At 41.2% G+C, this 20,120-nt stretch overlaps 1 protein-coding gene across 2 annotated transcripts in view; it reads right to left on the bottom strand.

The window, feature by feature from the left end:
- Positions 1 to 15,396: 15,396 nt before the first annotated feature.
- Positions 15,397 to 20,120, bottom strand: part of LOC118393028 (spermatid perinuclear RNA-binding protein-like) — a 41,738-nt gene continuing 37,014 nt past the window's right edge. For both annotated transcript variants that reach the window (XM_035785206.2, XM_035785207.2), the window contains one exon: positions 15,397 to 19,491. In XM_035785206.2, coding sequence (XP_035641099.1) covers positions 19,403 to 19,491 — 89 coding nt within the window. In that variant the 3' untranslated portion in view covers positions 15,397 to 19,402. The remainder of the gene's footprint in view (positions 19,492 to 20,120) is intronic.

Genomic DNA, 20,120 nt, shown 5'->3' with positions numbered 1-20,120 from the left:
CTTGTTTTCTTCCTTGTTTTCTTCCTTGCTTTCTTCCTTGCTTTCTTCCTTGTTTTCTTCCTTGTTTTCTTCCTTGTTTTCTTCCTTGCTTTCTTCCTTGCTTTCTTCCTTGTTTTCTTCCTTGTTTTCTTCCTTGTTTTTCTTCCTTGCTTTCTTCCTTGCTTTCTTCTTTGTTGTTTTCTTTCCTTGTTTTCTTCCTTGCTTTCTTCCTTGTTTTCTTCCTTGCTTTCTTCCTTGCTTTCTTCCTTGCTTTCTTCCTTGTTTCTTCCTTGCTTTCTTCCTTGCTTTCTTCTTTGTTTTTCTTCCTTGTTTTCTTCCTTGTTTTCTTCCATTTTTCTTCCTTGCTTTCTTCCTTGCTTTCTTCTTTGTTTTCTTCCTTGTTTTCTTCCTTGTTTTCTTCCATGCTTTCTTCCTTGCTTTCTTCCTTGCTTTCTTCCTTGTTTTCTTCCTTGTTTTCTTCCTTGTTTTCTTCCTTGCTTTCTTCCTTGTTTTCTTCCTTGTTGGTTTTACCCTTTTTTCTAATCTAAAAGGGAACTGGGGTTCTGATAGCTGAGAGAGCGTGAGAGCGAGAACAATCTTAGGTAAGTTTGTTGTTTATACCCAATTAATGTGGATGTTCCCTCAGTACACAGAAATAGCCAACAGCAACTTAATCTCTGATGTGAAGCTGCTGCAGTCAGACAAGCTTTGCTGTAGCAAATGTACAGTATATTCTGCCGGAGGGCACATGACTACAAACCACAGTTACAATAGCCCTACCACTACAAACCACAGTTACAATAGCCCTACCACTACAAACCAAATCAAATTTTATTTGTCACATACACATGGTTAGCAGATGTTACTGCGAGTGTAGCGAGTGTACCACAGTTACAATAACCCTACCACTACATACCACAGTTACAATAACCCTACCACTACATACCACAGTTACAATAACCGTACCACTACATACCACAGTTACAATAACCCTACCACTACATACCACAGTTACAATAACCCTACCACTACATACCACAGTTACAATAACCCTACCACTACATACCACAGTTACAATAACCCTACCACTACATACCACAGTTACAATAACCCTACCACCGCAGGCTAACCACTATACACTTATTAATGTACTGTAGAATGATTTGTCTAAATCACATTACTTTTTGTACAAGACACTTGATATGGCAAACAAACAAGCAAGTAAAGTTCATGGTAGGTGATTGATTATTGTGTGAAGTTTTCCGTTTGAGATTAAATGGAAATGAATGGGCCAGTAGAATGACATTACTGTACTGTAACCTAGCTATCAGCCCGGTCTGGCAGCTCTCATCCACTTCCTCAGCAGTTTCAGGAAACCCTACCACCCAACACTGTTTTATCTCGCAAACAGTCACATAATTTATAATAAAACATGGCAAGAAGGAATCCCTCCTTAAACTGTACAGTAAATATATAAAGTGAAGTCAGAGTAGGATGAGAGATGAGCTGAAAGGTGTTGAGCTTGAGACAACACTCTGGATCCTCTCTCCCCCTCTCCTCTCTGATTTCCTCAATCAACCCAGAGCTGGTGAACATGATGGAGCCAGCCCCAATCTATTATTCATAGAGGCTTTTCTGGTCCACATAAACATAGCATGAATAATTGAGCTACAGGTAATTAATCATTGAAAAGAGCAGGATTGTAATCTACAGTGCCTTGCGAAAGTATTCGGCCCCCTTGAACTTTGCGACCTTTTGCCACATTTCAGGCTTCAAACATAAAGATATAAAACTGTATTTTTTTGTGAAGAATCAACAACAAGTGGGACACAATCATGAAGTGGAACGACATTTATTGGATATTTCAAACATTTTTAACAAATCAAAAACTGAAAAATTGGGCGTGCAAAATTATTCAGCCCCCTTAAGTTAATACTTCTTAGCGCCACCTTTTGCTGTGATTACAGCTGTAAGTCGCTTGGGGTATGTCTCTATCAGTTTTGCACAATGAGAGACTGACATTTTTTCCCATTCCTCCTTGCAAAACAGCTCGAGCTCAGTGAGGTTGGATGGAGAGCATTTGTGAACAGCAGTTTTCAGTTCTTTCCACAGATTCTCGATTGGATTCAGGTCTGGACTTTGACTTGGCCATTCTAACACCTGGATATGTTTATTTTTGAACCATTTCATTGTAGATTTTGCTTTATGTTTTGGATCATTGTCTTGTTGGAAGACAAATCTCCGTCCCAGTCTCAGGTCTTTTGCAGACTCCATCAGGTTTTCTTCCAGAATGGTCCTGTATTTGGCTCCATCCATCTTCCCATCAATTTTAACCATCTTCCCTGTCCCTGCTGAAGAAAAGCAGGCCCGAACCATGATGCTGCCACCACCATGTTTGACAGTGGGGATGGTGTGTTCAGGGTGATTAGCTGTGTTGCTTTTACGCCAAACATAACGTTTTGCATTGTTGCCAAAAAGTTCAATTTTGGTTTCCTCTGACCAGAGCACCTTCTTCCACATGTTTGGTGTGTCTCCCAGGTGGCTTGTGGCAAACTTTAAATAACACTTTTTATGGATATCTTTAAGAAATGGCTTTCTTCTTGCCACTCTTCCATAAAGGCCAGATTTGTGCAATATACGACTGATTGTTGTCCTATGGACAGAGTCTCCCACCTCAGCTGTAGATCTCTGCAGTTCATCCAGAGTGATCATGGGCCTCTTGGCTGCATCTCTGATCAGTCTTCTCCTTGTATGAGCTGAAAGTTTAGAGGGACGGCCAGGTCTTGGTAGATTTGCAGTGGTCTGATACTCCTTCCATTTCAATATTATCGCTTGCACAGTGCTCCTTGGGATGTTTAAAGCTTGGGAAATCTTTTTGTATCCAAATCCGGCTTTAAACTTCTTCACAACAGTATCTCGGACCTGCCTGGTGTGTTCCTTGTTCTTCATGATGCTCTCTGCGCTTTTAACGGACCTCTGAGACTATCACAGTGCAGGTGCATTTATACGGAGACTTGATTACACACAGGTGGATTGTATTTATCATCATTAGTCATTTAGGTCAACATTGGATCATTCAGAGATCCTCACTGAACTTCTGGAGAGAGTTTGCTGCACTGAAAGTAAAGGGGCTGAATAATTTTGCACGCCCAATTTTTCAGTTTTTGATTTGTTAAAAAAGTTTGAAATATCCAATAAATGTCGTTCCACTTCATGATTGTGTCCCACTTGTTGTTGATTCTTCACAAAAAAATACAGTTTTATATCTTTATGTTTGAAGCCTGAAATGTGGCAAAAGGTCGCAAAGTTCAAGGGGGCCGAATACTTTCGCAAGGCACTGTATATGGCACTCTGTACATGGTTGGATGCCTGGATCTCGGGGCCAGCCGACAGGCCCTGTAGTATACTGTAATCCTTGCAACAGCTCATCTCCCTTCCACATCACATCTCATGATAGATTCATGATGTGGGAGCCTTTGTAAATGTGAAATTGCACTATTCCAGACTTCATAATTTAATGCAGACTATACCAGAACCTATGGCAATGCAGTTCTTCTGAAGACTTGGTCCTGTAACTCAATGGAGCACAGTGAGATGAGGACATGGATCTCTCGCAGTAAACATGTAGACATGCTGTAAAGGGGAACTCACTCTCAGTGAACAGTAGATTAAATACGCTCACTGGCCAGTTTATTAGCTACACCCATCTAGTACCGGGTTGGACCCCCCTTTAGCTCCAGAACAACCTGAATTATCTGGGGAATGGATTTTAGAAGTTGAACATGTTCCACAGGGATGTTGGTCCATGCCATCACGCAGTTGCTGCAGATTTGACAGCGGTACACCACCACCACCAGCCTGTACTGTTGACACCAGGTCATGCTGCTTACGCCAAATCCTGACTCTGCCATCAGCAGGACGCAACAGGAAGTGGGATGCATCGAACCAGGCAAGGTTTTTTCACTCCTCAATTGTGCAATGTTGGTGATCGCGTGCTCACTGGAGCAGCTTCTTCTTGTTATTAGCTGATATGAGTGGAACATGGTGTGGTTGTCTGCTGCAATAGCCCATCCGTGACAACGATCGACGGGTTATGTGTTCTGAGATGTCGTTCCGCACACTACTGTTGTACTGTGCTGTCATTTGTCTGTTTTTGGTCCGCCCATTAGTTTGCCATTCTCCTTCTACCTCAGCTCAATGAGCTGTTTTCACCCACAGGACTGCCGCTGACTGGATTATCTTTTGACACACCATTCTTGGGAAACCCTTGACACTGTTATGCGTGAAAAGCCCAGGAGGTCGTTTCTGAGATACTGGATCCAGCGTGCCTGCCATCGACGATCATACCCCACTCAAAGCTGCTTAGGTCACTCGTTTTGCCCATTCTAACTTTCAATCAAACAGTAACTGAATGCCTCGATGCCTGTCTGCCTGTTTTATATACTATAGCAAGCCATGGTCACGTGACTCTGTCTGTAGAAGTGAACGGGTGGTGTACCTAATAATAATAAACTGGTTGGTAAGTGTATAGTAGTAGTGGTATCGAATCCCAATGTGGAATGGTAACTGCTACACAGTTACCATTCCATTTACATAAGTATTCAGACCCTTTACTCAGTGCTTTGTTGAAGCACCTTTGGCAGCAATTACAGCCTTGAATCTTCTTGGATATGACTCTACAATCTTGGCACACCTGTATTCTGGGAGTTTCTCAAGCTCTGTCAGGTTGGATGGGGAGCGTTGCTGCACAGCTATTTTCAGGTCTCTCCAGAGATGTTCGATCGGGTTCAAGTACGGGCTCTGCCTGGGCCATTCAAGGACATTCAGAGACTTGTCACGAAGCCACTCCTGCATTGTCTTGAATGTGTGCTTAGGGTTGTTGTCCTGTTGGAAGGTGAACCTTCGCCTCAGTCAGGTCCTGAGCGCTCTGGAGCAAGTTTTCATCAAGGATCTCTCTGTACTTTGCTCCGTTCATCTTTGCCTAGATCCCGACTAGTCTCCCTGACACTGAAAAACATCCCCACAGTATGATACTGCCACCACCATTCCTCACCGTAGGGATGGTGCCAGGTTTCCTCCAGAAGTGACGCTTGGCATTCAGGGCAAAGAGTTCAGTCTTGGTTTCATCCGACCAGAGAATCTTGTTTCTCATGGTCTGAGAGTCTTTTAGGTGCCTTTTGGCAAACTCCAAGCGGGCTGTCATGTGCCTTTTACTGCGGAGTGGCTTCCGTCTGGCCACTCTACCATGAAAGCCTGATTGTCCTTCTGGAAGTTTCTCCCTCTCATATCCACAGAGGACCTCTAGAGCTCTGTCAGAGTGACCATCAGGTTCTTGGTCACCTCCCTGACCAAGGCCCTTCTCCCCCGAGTTTGGTCAGGTGGCTACCTCTAGGAAGAGTCTTGGTGGTTCCAAACTTCTTCCATTTAAGAATGATGGAGGCCATTGTGTTCTTGGGGACCTTCAATGATGCAGACATTTTTTGGTACCCTTCCCCAGATCTGTGCCTTGCCACAATCCTGTCTCGGAGCTCTACGGACAATTCCTTCGACCTCATGGCTTGGTTTTTGCTCTGACATGCACTGTCAACTGTGGGACCTCAACACAGGTTGCGTGCCTTCCAAATCATGCCCAATCAATTGAATTTACCACAGGTGGACTCCAATCAAGTTGTAGAAACATCTCAAGGATGATCAATGGAAACAGGATTTACCTGAGCTCAATTTCAAGTCTCATCGCAAAGAGTCTGAATACTTATATTTAATTAATAAGTTAGTAAGGTATTTCAAAAAACTTGCTTTCGCTTTGTCATTATGGGGTATTGTGTGTAGATTGCTGAGGATTATTATATTTTAATCCATTTTAGAATAAGGCTGTAACATGACAAAATATGGAAAAAGTCAAGGGATCTGAATACTTTCTGAAGGTGCTGTATGCCCATACATCCACATTAATACAGGCCTGGCTTGATAAATAATTCACAGTGTGCATGAGTTTGAAGGTAGGAGAAAGAGAGCACTGGTGTACAGCCCCTTCAGAAAGTATCCATACTGCTTTACTTTTTCAAAATGTTGTTGTTATACCATGAATTTAAAATGTATTACATTTTGTTTTCTGTCACTGGCCTACACCAGAGCATGTGAGAAGAGTTGAGTGGTCGGAAATCCCGCTCATCACTCATGGAAAGGTGCTTGAACACCGCTCCAGCTCTCCACATCCTTCTGCTCCACTAAAAAACACTCCTCTCTCACAGAAAAAAAAACTGCTGCTCCAAATTCGCTCCATTCATTAAAATCACAATTTAACCACAACATTCATCCATTTTTTGGACTATCTCCACCTACCATTTGGTTTTGAAGTATTTAAACGAAACCATATGATTTGAATGATAAGTATTATAATAAACACTAAAAAGGATGAATGTATGTATTTCAAATAGGCTACATACACCTTTCTTTGGCCGCCTCTCCTTCCAGTTCTCTGCTGCCAATGACTGGAACGAACTACAAAAATCTCTGAAACTGGAAACACTTATCTCTCTCACTAGCTTTAAGCACCAACTGTCAGAGCAGCTCACAGATTACTGCACCTGTACATAGCCCATCTATAATTTAGCCAAAACAACTACCTCTTTCCCTACTGTATTTCATTGATTTATTTATTTATTTATTTTGCTCCATTGCACCCCATTATTTTTATTTCTACTTTGCACATTCTTCCACTGCAAATCTACCATTCTAGTGTTTTACTTGCTATATTGTATTTACTTTGCCACCATCACCTTTTTTTGCCTTTACCTCCCTTATCTCACCTCATTTGCTCACATCGTATATTGACTTCTTTCTACTGTATTATTGACTGTATGTTTGTTTTACTCCATGTGTAACACTGTGTCGTTGTATGTGTCGAACTGCTTTGCTTTATCTTGGCCAGGTCGCAATTGTAAATGAGAACTTGTTCTCAACTTGCCTACCTGGTTCAATAAAGGTGAAATAAATCAAAATAAAAACATGTCATATTAAACAACATATAAACATATAAACACTATAAACACTCTAAAGGTCAGGAGCCAGACTGGGAGCCTAATTATTTAGGCTATATTATTTCAATTATTTCAAGGCTATAGCCTACAAAGAAATACATTGTGAAGCATTTGCAAGTGCAACACACTAGACTGGTAGGGAGTCAGGGACATTAAGTGTTCAGCATTTAAACAACATTTAGCTGTATTAAATCATTAAATTGCTCATTTTTGCTGTGAATTACTTAGAATTAAATATACATTTAACAAAAAGTGCCTTATTAGGCTCAGTCTACATTGCCTCTTAATTCATTTTTAGAAACACTGCGCTAGCAGAGCCACTGGGGATGCTAAACACCGTTTTGGCCACACTTGCCAGGCTGGGCATGGATGCAGATGTTTTTTTCTTCTTCTATAGGTAGGCCTAAAGGTTTTTAGGCAAAATAACCAAATCAAAATGGAAAGCTCCTTGAAAGTTGGATTATGACCTATTGTATAGAATAGATAGAACAAAAATGAACAACACTTTTAAGAGGTCAGATTTTTCATTTATAAATACTTTGCTACAATGACACACTTAGTTATCTACCTGCCTACCTCCTTCCTTTGTTTTAGCATTAGCACATACATCTCCAATTGGCAGATGAGTAAAACATTTAAAGCATTCATTGAATATTTATTTGAGCATTATGAAGTTATTAATTAAACTTTGGACGGTGTATCAATACACCCAGTCACTACAAAGATACAGGCGTCCTTCTTAACTCAATTGCCGAAGAGGAAGGAAACCACTCAGAGATTTCAACAGTTACAGAGTTAATGGCTGTGATAGGAGAAAACTGAGGATAGATCAGTAGCATTTTAGTTACTCCACAATACTAACTTAATTGACAGAGTGAAAAGAAGGAAGCCTATACATAATACCAATATTCCAAAAGATGCATCCTGTTTGCAACAAGGTACTAAAGTAATACTGCAAGAAATGTGTCAAAGCAATACATTTTGTGTCCTGAATACAAAGTGTTATGTTTGGGGCAAATCCAATATGCTTGTAATTGTTATGAACCGGGGAGTTTTTCAGGATAAAAATAAATGGAATGGAGCTAAGCACAGGCAAAATGCTAGAGGAAAACCAGGCTAATGGGGATCCTAATAAATTAAATCAAAATTCAGTCTGCTTTCCACCAGACACTGGGAGACGAATTCACCAACCAGCAGGACAATAACCTAAAACATAAGGCCAAATCTAAACTGGAGTTGCTTACCAAGAGGAGAGTGAATGTTCCTGAGTAGCCAAGTTACAGTTACACTACTTAAAATTCTATGGTAAAACCTGAAAACAGCTGTCTAGCCATGATCAACAACCAATTGGATAGAGCTTGAACATTTTTGAAAGAATAATGGTCAAATGTTGTACAATCTAGTTGTGGAAAGCTCTTCGAGACTTACCCTGAAAAACTTACAGCTGTAATCGCTGCCAAAGGTGCATCTACAAAGTAAATTAGATATTTCAGTATAAAATGTTCAATATATTTGCTAAAAATGTCTAAAAACATGTTTTTACTTTGTCATTATGGGGTATTTATTGTGTGTATAGAAAAAAAACAATTTCATCCATTTTGAATTCAGGCTGTAACAAAACAAAATGTGGAATACGTCAAAGGGGCATGAATATTTTCTGAAGCCACTGTACATAAAGGTAAGATCTAATGGGAGGGACAGGAAAAGTAATACATGATGCCCCCAACTCAACAATGCAATTTACAGCATGGATCTCCCTACTTCAGTCACCACGGCTAAGTTTCACATTTTCATATTTTTATACTGTAACAACCCTACAGAGCAAAAGTATTACAATTCGGGCCCTCATGGTCCAATAGCATCACTGGGTTTCATTCTTCCCCTTTAATCAACCAATATCGAACCTATAGCTTGATCCGATCCCTGAGCCAGTTAAGTCCTGATTCCTGACATGCTATCTCTTTACATCATGAGATTCTACAGCTCAATAGTTCCACATCTCTTAGAAGGCGGCAGGCTCTGTCCAGGCAACCCTGGGAACTGGGCCGCTAAGAAGACAGAGCTGGAGGTTCTTCCCCACTGCCCTTCTTTTTACACCCCCTGAGGGAGAGGAGGCAGTAGATGGAGCCATGAAGACTTTGACTCCAGACCAAATCAATTTGCCTGAGGCTTCCTAGCTGCCCAGACTGTCCAGCGGCCCCCTTACACCACACAACAGTGACCAGTGTTAATGACGTGACAGAGAGCGGCTGTTGGTGATGCTATTTCTCTCCTTTATCTATCCAGTAAGGCTTGTCTCATGATCTCTAGGTGTAGTAAATTAGAAGCACCAGAAACACTACATGATTTAGAGAGCAAAACAAAGCAGCTCATTCAACTAATTGATGTTGACGTTATAACAGAACAACTATCGTGGGAAGATTTAACAGGCTTTTCTGGTCTTCTGCTTCATTGATAGATAATGGAATCATTGTCCTAATGGTGTTGGGGTTTCTTGTGTCCAGTCTTGAGTCCAGTCACATAATTTTCAAGTGCAAACATCGTACTGTATCTCTTTCTGGTTTAAAAGGACTCCTTATAAACACAACACAGTGCTAGTGATTTATAGTGGGAAAAAAAGCAGCATATTCCCTTGCTGCTGACTTCATGTTACTAAAATTGTCAGCGTAGGATTTGAATAGACTTTGTATGCTATCCATTGAAAGGGGATGATGAGATCATGTATTGTACTGTGGATTGTATAGGTTATATAAAAAGAAAGCACAGAGGTTTACATTGTTATCAAACAGTCAATAGAAACCCAGAGCCATCTAGTGGACATTTTGTTAATTTATTTTTAATTTAACTAGGCAAGTCAGTTAAGAACAAATTCTTATTTTCAATGATGGCCTAGGAACAGTGGGTTAACTGCTTGTCCAGGGGCAGAACGACAGATTTGTACCTTGTCAGCTCGGGGATTTGAACTTGCAACCTTTCGGTTACTAGTCCAACGCTCTAACCACTAGGCTACCCTGCCGCCACATGACTTATTACTGTGCAGTGAACCCACTATTAGCCTACTAAACATGTTCAGGATACAATGAGGTGAGTTCTACAGTGCCTTGCAAAAGTATTCACCCCCTTTGCTATGAAGCCCACTATGAAGCCCCTAAAAAAGATCTGGCGCAACCAATTACCTTCATAAGTCACATAATTAGTTCAATAAAGTCCACCTTTGTGCAATCTAAGTGTCACATGATCTGTCACATGATCTCAGTATATATAAAGCTGTTCTGAAAGGCCCCAGAGTCTGCAACACCACTAAGCAAGGGGTACCACCAAGCAAGCGGCACCATGAAGACCATGAGCTCTCCAAACAGGTCAGGGACAAAGTTGTGGAGAAGTACAGATCAGGGTTGGGTTATAAAAAAATATCCAAAACTTTGATCATCCCACGGAGCTCCATTATTTAAAAAAAGGAAAGATATGACACCACAACAAACCTGCCAAAAGAGTGCCGCCCACCAAAACGGACCAGGCAAGGAGGGTATTAATCAGAGAGGCACCAAAGATAACCCTGAAGAAGCTGCAAAGCTCCACAGTGGAGAGTGGGGTATCTGTCCATAGCACCACTTAAAGCAGTACACTCCACAGAGCTGGGCATAAAAAAAATAAGCCAACATGTTTGGTGCTCGACAAAAGGCATGTGAGAGACTCCCCAAACATATGGAAGAAGGTACTCTGGTCAGATGAGACAAAAATGTAGCTTTTTGGCCATCAGGGAAAATGCTATGTCTGGTGCAAACACAACACCTCCCATCAACCAGAGAATAACATCCCCACAGTGAAGCATGGTGCTGGCAGCATCATGTTGTGGGGATGTTTTTCATCGGCAGGGACTAGGAAACTGGTCAGAATTGAAGGAATGATGGATGGCACTAAATACAGGGAAATTCTTGAGGGAAACCTGTTTGTCTTCCAGAGATTTGAGATTTCAGCAGGACAATGACCTGAAGCATACTGCAGAAGCAACACTTGATTTAAGGGGAAACATTTAAATGTCTTGGAATGGCCTAGTCAAAGCCCAGACCTCAATCCAATTGAGAATCTGTGGTATGACTTGAAGATTGCTGGACACCATCGGAACCCATCCAACTTGAAGGAGCTGGAGCACTTTTGCCTTGAAGAATGGACAAATCTTGTGGCTAGAAGTGCCAATCTTATAGACATGGGGGGTGAATAGTTTTGCACACTCAAGTTTTCTGTTTTTTTTGTAGTGTTCTCTTGTTTGTTTCACAGTAAAACTTATTTTGCATCTTCAAAGTGGTAGGCATGTTGTGTAAATCAAATGATACAAACTCCCCAAAAATCTATTTTCATTCCAGGTTGTAAGGCAACAAAATAGGAAAAATGCCAAGGGGGTGAATACTTTCGCAAGCCACTGTATTTGTTCCAACGTTTTTCTACTAGATACCATAAGAAAACGGAGCATTTTCTCACACATTATGCATGTTTACAGTTTGCACTACTGTGCAGTATAATATCCACATCCTCCCATTTCTTTTACCTCTATTTAGCCTAGTGGTTAGAGCGTTGGACTAGTAACCGGAATGTTGTAAGTTCAAACCCCCGAGCTGTCAAGGTACAAATCTGTCGTTCTGCCCCTGAATAGGCAGTTAACCCACTGTTCCTAGGCTGTCATTGAAAATAAGAATTTGTTCTTAACTGACTTGCCTAGTAAAATAAAAAAATAAAAAAATTGGAGGTGTATTTCAAGGTCTACCTTCAAACTCAGTGTCTCTTTGCTTGACATCATAGGAAAATCAAAAGAAATCAGCCAAGACCTTAGAAACAAAATGTAGACTTAAACACGTCTGGTTCATCCTTGGGAGCAATTTCCAAATGCATTAAGGTACCACGTTCATCTGTACAATTAATAGTACGCAAGTATAAACACCATGGGACCACACAGACGTCATACCGCTCAGGAAGGAGACGTGTTCTGTCTCCTAGTGATGAATGTACTTTGGTGCATTCAGAACAGCAGCAAAGGACCTTGTGAAGATGCTGGAGGAAGTACAAAAGTATCTATATCAACAGTAAAATGAGTCCTATATCAACATAACTTGAAAGGCCGCTCAGCAAAAAAGAAACCACTGCTCCAAAACCGCCATAAAAAAAGCCAGACTACGGTTTGGAACTACACATTGGGGACAAAGATTGTACTTTTTGGAGAAAGGTCCTCTGGTCAGATGAAACAAAAATAGTTATGTTTGGCCATAATGACCATCGTTATGTTTGGAGGAAAAAGGGGGAGGCTTGCAAGGTGAAGAACACCATTCCAACCGTGAAGCACAGGGGTGGCAACATCATGTTGTCGGGGTGCTTTGCTGCAGGAGGGACTGGTGCACTTCACAAAATAGATGGCATCATGAGAAATGGAATTTATGTGAATATATTGAAGCAACATCTCAAGACATCAGTCAGGAAGTTAACGTTTGGTCGCAAATGGGTCTTCCAAGTTGTTTCAAAATGGTTTAAGGACAACAAAGTCAAGGTATTGGAGTGGCCATCACAAAGCCCTGACCTCAATCCTATTGAATATTTGTGGGCAGAACTGAAAAAGCGTGTGCGAGCAAGGAGGCCTACTAACCTTACTCAGTTACACCAGCTCTGTCAGGAGGAATGGACCAAATGTCACCCAATTTATTGTGGGAAGCTTGTGGAAGGCTACCCGAAACGTTTGACCCAAGTTAAACAATTTAAAGGCAATGCTACCAAATACTAATTGAGTGTATGTACAATTCTGACCCACTGGGAATGTGATAAAATAAATAAAAGCTGAAATAAATCACTCTCTACTATTATTCTGACATTTCACATTATTAAAATAAAGTGGTGACCCAAGACAGGGAATTTATACTAGGATTAAATGTCAGGAATTTTGAAGAACTGAGTTTAAATATATTTGGCTACGGTGTATGTAAACGTCTGACTTCCAAATGGATCTATACTGAACAAAAATATTAATGCAACATGTAACAATTTCAATGGGTTACAGTTCGTATAAGGAAATCAGTCAATTGAAATAAATGAATTAGGCCCTAATCTATGGATTTCACGACTGGGCAGGAGTGCAGCCATTGGTGGTTCTGGGAGGGCATAGGCCCACCAACTTGGGAGCTTGACTTAGCCAATCAGAATGAAGCTTTATTTCATCAGCTGTCTGTGTGACTGGTCTCATACGATCCCGCAGGTGAAGTCGGATGTGGAGGTCCTGGGTTGGCGCTGTTACACGTGGTCTGCGGTTGTGAGGCTGGTTGGACGTACTGCCAAATCTCTAAAACAATGTTGGAGATGGATTATGGTAGCGAAATTAACATTAAATTCTGCAGTCATCATGCCATTTACATGCTCCCTCAACTTGAGGAATCTGTCACATGTTGTGACACAAAACGGCACATTTTAAAGTGGACTTTTGTTGTCCCTAGCATAAGGTGCACCTGTGTAATGATCATGCTGTTTAATCAACTTCTTGATATGCCACACCTGTCAGGTGGATGGATTATCTTGGAAAAAGAGAAATGCCCACAACAGGGATGTACACAAATTTGTGCACCAAATTTTAGACAATAAGCATTTTTTATTCATATGGAACATTTCTGGGATCTTTTATTTCAGCTCATGATACATGGGACCAACACTTAATACTTTGCTTTTATATTTCTGTTCAGTATATTTGAAAGTGGAGTCAATTTGGAGATAAACCTAAACTGGTACCTCCACTGACGACCCTGATCGTGTAGAGGCTAAAGGCCAGTAGAGGGTGCTGCTGCCACACTCCACAGATGTGCAGGTTTTGGTTCCAGAGCAGCGACTGATTCAACAAAAAAAATGTATAATAATCAAGCCTTTGAGAAGTTGACATTAGTTGAATAAGGTGTTGGTGTGCTACTTTTACTAAGTAGAGGTTGAAAGCTAATGTTTGTAATTACTAATTAAACCCTGACTAAAAATGAGGAAAATAATTGGCAAGAAAGCTGTAAAGTGATGAAGATCACTGCTGCTCTGAAATGGAACCATATTACATATTGCATTTGAAGTCATTGAAAAAATCACAAACCTAAAAGGTAATTACGTGATCAGAGGATTTATAAAGGGGACGGAGATTAATTTGTGCCACAACTCATGAGGATCTGTCCCAAACAATCAAACTGGGCCCTTCAGTTGTCAATGGTTTGAAGCAGAGTCTATATTTACAAAACATTGCCATAGGTTTTGGCTTGGAAGTGCTAGAATGCACCCTCCACATGCTAAAAATTAATAAATTATCTTGTTCTTAAACCCATGTCTTCAAACACAGCCTGCCACCCGATAGGGGCAGGAGGATTGAGATGGAGGCCCTGAAAAAATTGACAGCCCAGCATCAGTTTTTATTTTATATATTTAACCTTTAATTAACTAGGCAGGTCAGTTAAGAACAAATTCTTCTTTGCAATGACGACCAAACCCTAACAGCGCTGGGCAAATTGTGTGCCGTCCTATTGGACTCCCAATCATGGCCGGTTGTGATACAGCCTGGGACCGAACCAGGGTTTCTGTAGTGACACCTCTAGCACTGAGATGCAGTGCCTTAGAACGCTGTGTCACTCGGGAGCCCAACTAAAAAAAGGTGCCACCAACCTCCTGTGATATATACATATATAGTTCTGGTCTGACTACTTCGTGACCACTGATCTCAAAAGGACTATACAGCACTGTAAAGTAAGAAAAATCCTATAAAATTTTACTCAAATGGTGCGCCAAAATGTACTTTCATCTATCAGTGGTCACAGACCAAAAGTAGATGAATATACATTTACATGTTTTATTGGGACAGTCAGTGGAAAAATAGGATGACAGACTGCAGCAAAGCTACCACCACTAACGCAAGTGCCAGCGTTGCGTAATCGTACGCCACCTCCTGCTTGGCTCACACTGCTAAAAATACCAGCGTCTCTGCAGATCCATCCGATATGATCATGTGTGTCTAGGATCAAATGACTTCACCATTCCTCTGTGTCAGGCAGTCGCTAGCCTGCCCAGTGTGTGAAGATGCAACTAGAGCTTATTTTGGGTCCCATTCGGGGCCAACGTCAGGACAAGCTGCTAAGGCTTGGCTGGAAGCAATGGGGCTCTAGTGGCTACCATGGAGAGCTTGACTCCAGGTGACAAGGCCTATAACTAACTCACATGTCCAAGACTCTCTTTAAAAGGTTTGTTTAATGCTAAATTCAATTTGTACTGTACATAGATACTCCCTACTGCATGCTCACACAAAACAGAATCCTGTGGTAAGCAGTAACAGCTCAAGAGGAAACAGATGGATGAATGGGTCCAAGAGCAGTAAATCACTAAATAACAGGTAGAGTCAGACCTTTATTCTAGGATTGAAACACTCATAAGACTGTAGAAATAGTTGAGGGCAATGAGACAGTACATTCACAAAAAGATAAAAGAAAATGTCCAGAAAACAAATAATTGAACTGGAGGGTATAACAAAGCTGCCACTGAAGGAGCGCTCAGGTATCAGAAAGTTGTGTTGTGTTTTTACAAAGAAATCATTCTCACAGAGAATGTTTTATTATTTTTTTAACAAATCAAAATCACAAGTCCATCTGAATATTGTTCTGAGAAAATAATGGATAGAACACGCAATACCATGAGCACACGACATAGACGTGTGCACTAACTTTAGAGGACATTCAATACCAGCAGCATTTGATCAAGTGCAGGCAAAGCCATTAAACCACAACAAACAGGATCTAAGAATTTCTGAAGATAGATTCATCAATTACAGATAAAACTTGAAAAATACATGCATGTCTTGCCCACTGTTACAGGATTAGGTGCCTGTGTGAGAGATGGAGAGTTATTGAGAGTTACTAATTCCTGGTTGTAGATATCATTCCAGATGTAAATGTGCTGGCCTGAGTAGAGTTATGCTATTAACTGCTACTTTGACATTTTTTAAAATGAACTAGTATTAGTCTAAGCTCTGCTAACACTTAAAAAGTGGAAATTGTTTTTACAGTACTTACAAATTAAACTTGTAACATACATACACACAAAGTACCAGTCACAAATTTGGACACACCTACTCATTCAATGGTTTCTTTATTTGTACACTTTCCTACATTGTAGAATAATAGTAAAGACATCAAAACTATGAAAGAACACATATGGAATCATGTTACCAAAATGTTAAATCAAAATATATTTGAGATTCTTCAAAGTAACCACCCTTTTCCTTGATGATAGAATGCTAAGAGTGTGCAAAGCTATCAACCAGCTTAACGAGGTAGTCACCTGGAATGCATTTCAATTAACAGGTGTGCCTTGTTAAAAAAGTTAATTTGCCTCCTTCTTAATGCATTTGAGCCAACCAGTTCTGTTGTGCCAAGGGTGGTATACAGAAGATAGTATATACTTGGTATTTTACCAAATAGGCCTATGGCAAGAGCAGCTCAAATAAGCAAAGAGAAACGACAGTCCATCATTACTTTAAGACATGAAGGTGAGTCAATCCGGAAAATGTCATGAACTTTGAATGTTTCTTCATACGCAGTCAAAAAAAAATCAAGCGCTATAAAAATGGCTCTCATGAGGCCCGCCATAGGAAAGAAAGACCCAGAGTTACCTCTGCTGCAGACGATAAGTTCATTAGAATTACCAGCCTCAGAAATTGCAGCACAAGTAAAAGCTTCACAGAGTTCAAGTAACAGACACAACTCAACATCAACTGTTCAGAGGAGTCTACGTGAATCAGGCCTTCATGGTCAAATTGCTGCAAAGAAACCACTACTAAAATGACACCAATAAGAATAAGAGACTTGCTTGGGCCAAGAAACACGAGTAATGGACATTAGACCAGTGGAAATCTGTCCTTTGGTCTGATGAGTCCAAATTTGAGATTTTTGGTTCCAACCGCTGCATCTTTGTGAGACGCAGAGTAGGTGAATGGATGATATCAACATGTGTGGTTCCCACCATGAAGCATGGAGGTGTCGTGAGGGTGCTTTGCTGGTAACACCGTCGGTGAAAAATGTAGAATTCAAGGCACGATACCACAGCATTCTGCAGCGATACGGCATCCCATCTGGTTTGCGCTTAGTGGGACTATCATTTGTTCTTCAACAGGACAATGACCCAACACACCTCCAGGCTGTGTAAGGGCCATTTGACCAAGAAGGAGCGTGATGGAGTGCTGCATCAGATGACCTGGCCTCCACAATCACCCGACCTCAACCCAATTGGTATGGGATGAGTTGAACCACAGAGTGAAGGAAAAGCAGCCATCAAGTGTTCAGCATATGGGAACTCCTTCAAGACTGTTGGAAAAGCATTCCAGGTGAAGCTGGTTGAGGCATAACGTGGCTATTTTGAAGAATCTCAAATATATTTGGATTTGTTTAACCCTTTTTTGGTTACTACATGACTCCATGTGTGTTATTTCATAGTTTTGATGTCTTCACTATTATTTTACAATGTAGAAAAGTTGTTAAAAAAAATAAAAACTTGAATGAGTAGCTGTGCCCAAACTTGACTGGTACCGTGTGTGTGTGTGTGTGTGTGTGTGTGTGTGTGTGTGTGTGTGTGAGATATATAAAACTCAGCAAAAAAGAAACGTCCCCTTTTCAGGACCCTGTCTTTCAAAGATAATTCATGGGAATCCAAATAACTTCACTTATTTTCATTGTAAAGGGCTTAAACACGGTTTCTCTTGCTTGTTCAATAAACCAGACAATTGATGAACATGCACCTGTGGAACGGTCGTTAAGACACTAGCAGCTTACAGACGGTTGGCAATTAAGGTCACAGTTATGAAAACGTAGGACACTTAAAGAGGCCTTTCTATGGACTCTGAAAAACACCAAAAGAAAGATGCCCAGGATCCCTGCTCATCTGTGTGAACGTGCCTTAGGCATGCTGCAAGGAGGCATGAGGACTGCAGATGTGGCCAGGGCAGTGAATTGCAATGTCCGTACTGTGAGACGCCTAAGACAGCACTACAGCGAGACAGGACGGACAGCTGGTCATCCTTGCAGTGGCAGACCACGTGTAACAACACCTGCACGGGATCAGTACATCTGAACATCACACCTGTGGGACAGGTACAGGATAGAAGCAACAACTGCCCGAGTTACACCAGGAACACACAATCACTCCATCAGTGCTCAGACTGTCCTCAGTAGCCTTAGAGATGCTGGACTGAGTGCTTGTAGGCCTGTTGTAAGGCAGGTCCTCACCAGACATCATCGGCAACAATGTCGCCTGTAGGCACAAACCCACCGTCGCTGGACCAGACAGGACTGGTAAAAGTGCTCTTCACTGACGAGTCGTGGTTTTGTCTCAAAGGTGATGGTCGGATTCATGTTTATCATCGAAGGAATGAGCGTTACACCGAGGCCTGTACTCTGGATCGATTTGGAGGTGGAGGGTCCATCATGGTCTGGGGCGGTGTGTCACAGCATCATCGGACTGAGCTTGTTGTCATTGCAGGCCATCTCAACACTGTGCGTTACAGGAAAGACATCCTCCTCCCTCATGTGGTACCCTTCCTGCAGGCTCATCCTGACATGACCCTCCAGCATGACAATGCCACCAGCCATACTGCTCGTTCTGTGTGTGATTTCCTGCAAGACAGGAATGTCAGTGTTCTGCCATGGCCAGCGAAGAGCCCAGATCTCAATACCATCGAGCACGTCTGGGACCTGTTGGACCGGAGGGTGAGGGCTAGGGCCATTCCCCCCAGAAATGTCAGGGAACTTGCAGATGCCTTGGTGGAAGAGTCTCACAGCAAGAACTGACAAATCTGGTGCAGTCCATGAGGAGATGCACTGCAGTACTTAATGCAGCTGGTGGGTGGCAACACCAGATACGGACTTACTTTTGATTTTGACCCCCCTCCCCTGCTTTGTTCAGGGACACATTATTCAATTTCTGTTAGTCACATGTCTGTGGAACTTGTTCATTTTATGTCTCAGTTGTTGAAACTTATGTTCATACAAATATTTACACATGTTAAGTTTGCTGAAAATAAACACAGTTGACAGTGAGAGGACGTTTCTTTTTTTGCTGAGTTTATATCACACAAATATTGCAGTGTTATGCAACGTCCATTCCAAAACAGCACATTTCCACTATTTCAAGTAGATATAAAAGACTCAAGTATTGCAACACACTGGAAAGTTCCAACCATGACAATGTTGTGCTTCTTCTCCTTCTTGTATTGATGTCTGCTCAGAGAGATGGGTCCCGATTGTAGTGGAGAATTTGGACAGCCTTAGTAAGGTAGATAAAGCCTGGTCAGACAGGAAACGGGAAGTTTCAAAATGTCAAGTCATCCCCCACTGGCTGCGAGATCAGAAGAAATCCTGAGGACCCAGGTGAATTATAATAGGAGTGGCAATTGTCTGTGGCTGGTAAAAGGCACTATCAATGTACAAACCACCTACAGAGAGAGGGAGAAAGACGGGGAGGGAGCAGAGAGACTTTAGTTACGACCGTGGCCTGTAGGAAGCAGTGTTACACACTAGTAGACATGACGCCATTTTTGGTCAGGATTTGCTGTGTTGGACCAGGTGAAGAATGAGAGGATTGCAGTGGATATTTAAAACAAAAAAAGTGGTGACTTGGGTCTAGCTGTGAATTTCAGAACACTAGGCAAGAAGTAATGATATACAATTGAACAAAAATAAATTAATATTATTTATCTCAAGTAACCAGTATAAATTAGGAACAAAAGACGTATTAATAACAAAAATGTATGGACAATCAATATCCATGGAACAAGATCAATTTTAAAGGGCATTCAAGTGAGTATTTTTGTACCCTTAAAAATATATCATACAAAAACTACACAAAATATAAAATAAAAACAATCATATTTTTTAAAGTCTCTGTCTAAGTTGTACACATGGGGGTGAACAGCCATCCTAAATCGGAGAGTCGTGGTGGGTGACGGAAGACAGAACAATTGTAGAACAGGGAACATTACAGAGGGTACTCTTGAGCAAAAACCTACAAAGATTTTTTTAATTTTTAAAAATGTAGTCTATCCATTAAAATTAAACTTAGAAC

Source organism: Oncorhynchus keta, chromosome 14 (genome assembly GCF_023373465.1).
Source record: "Oncorhynchus keta strain PuntledgeMale-10-30-2019 chromosome 14, Oket_V2, whole genome shotgun sequence".
Classification (NCBI taxonomy): domain Eukaryota; kingdom Metazoa; phylum Chordata; class Actinopteri; order Salmoniformes; family Salmonidae; genus Oncorhynchus; species Oncorhynchus keta.
Note: the sequence above shows the minus strand (reverse complement) of the source record. Positions and strands in the feature narration are given on the sequence as shown.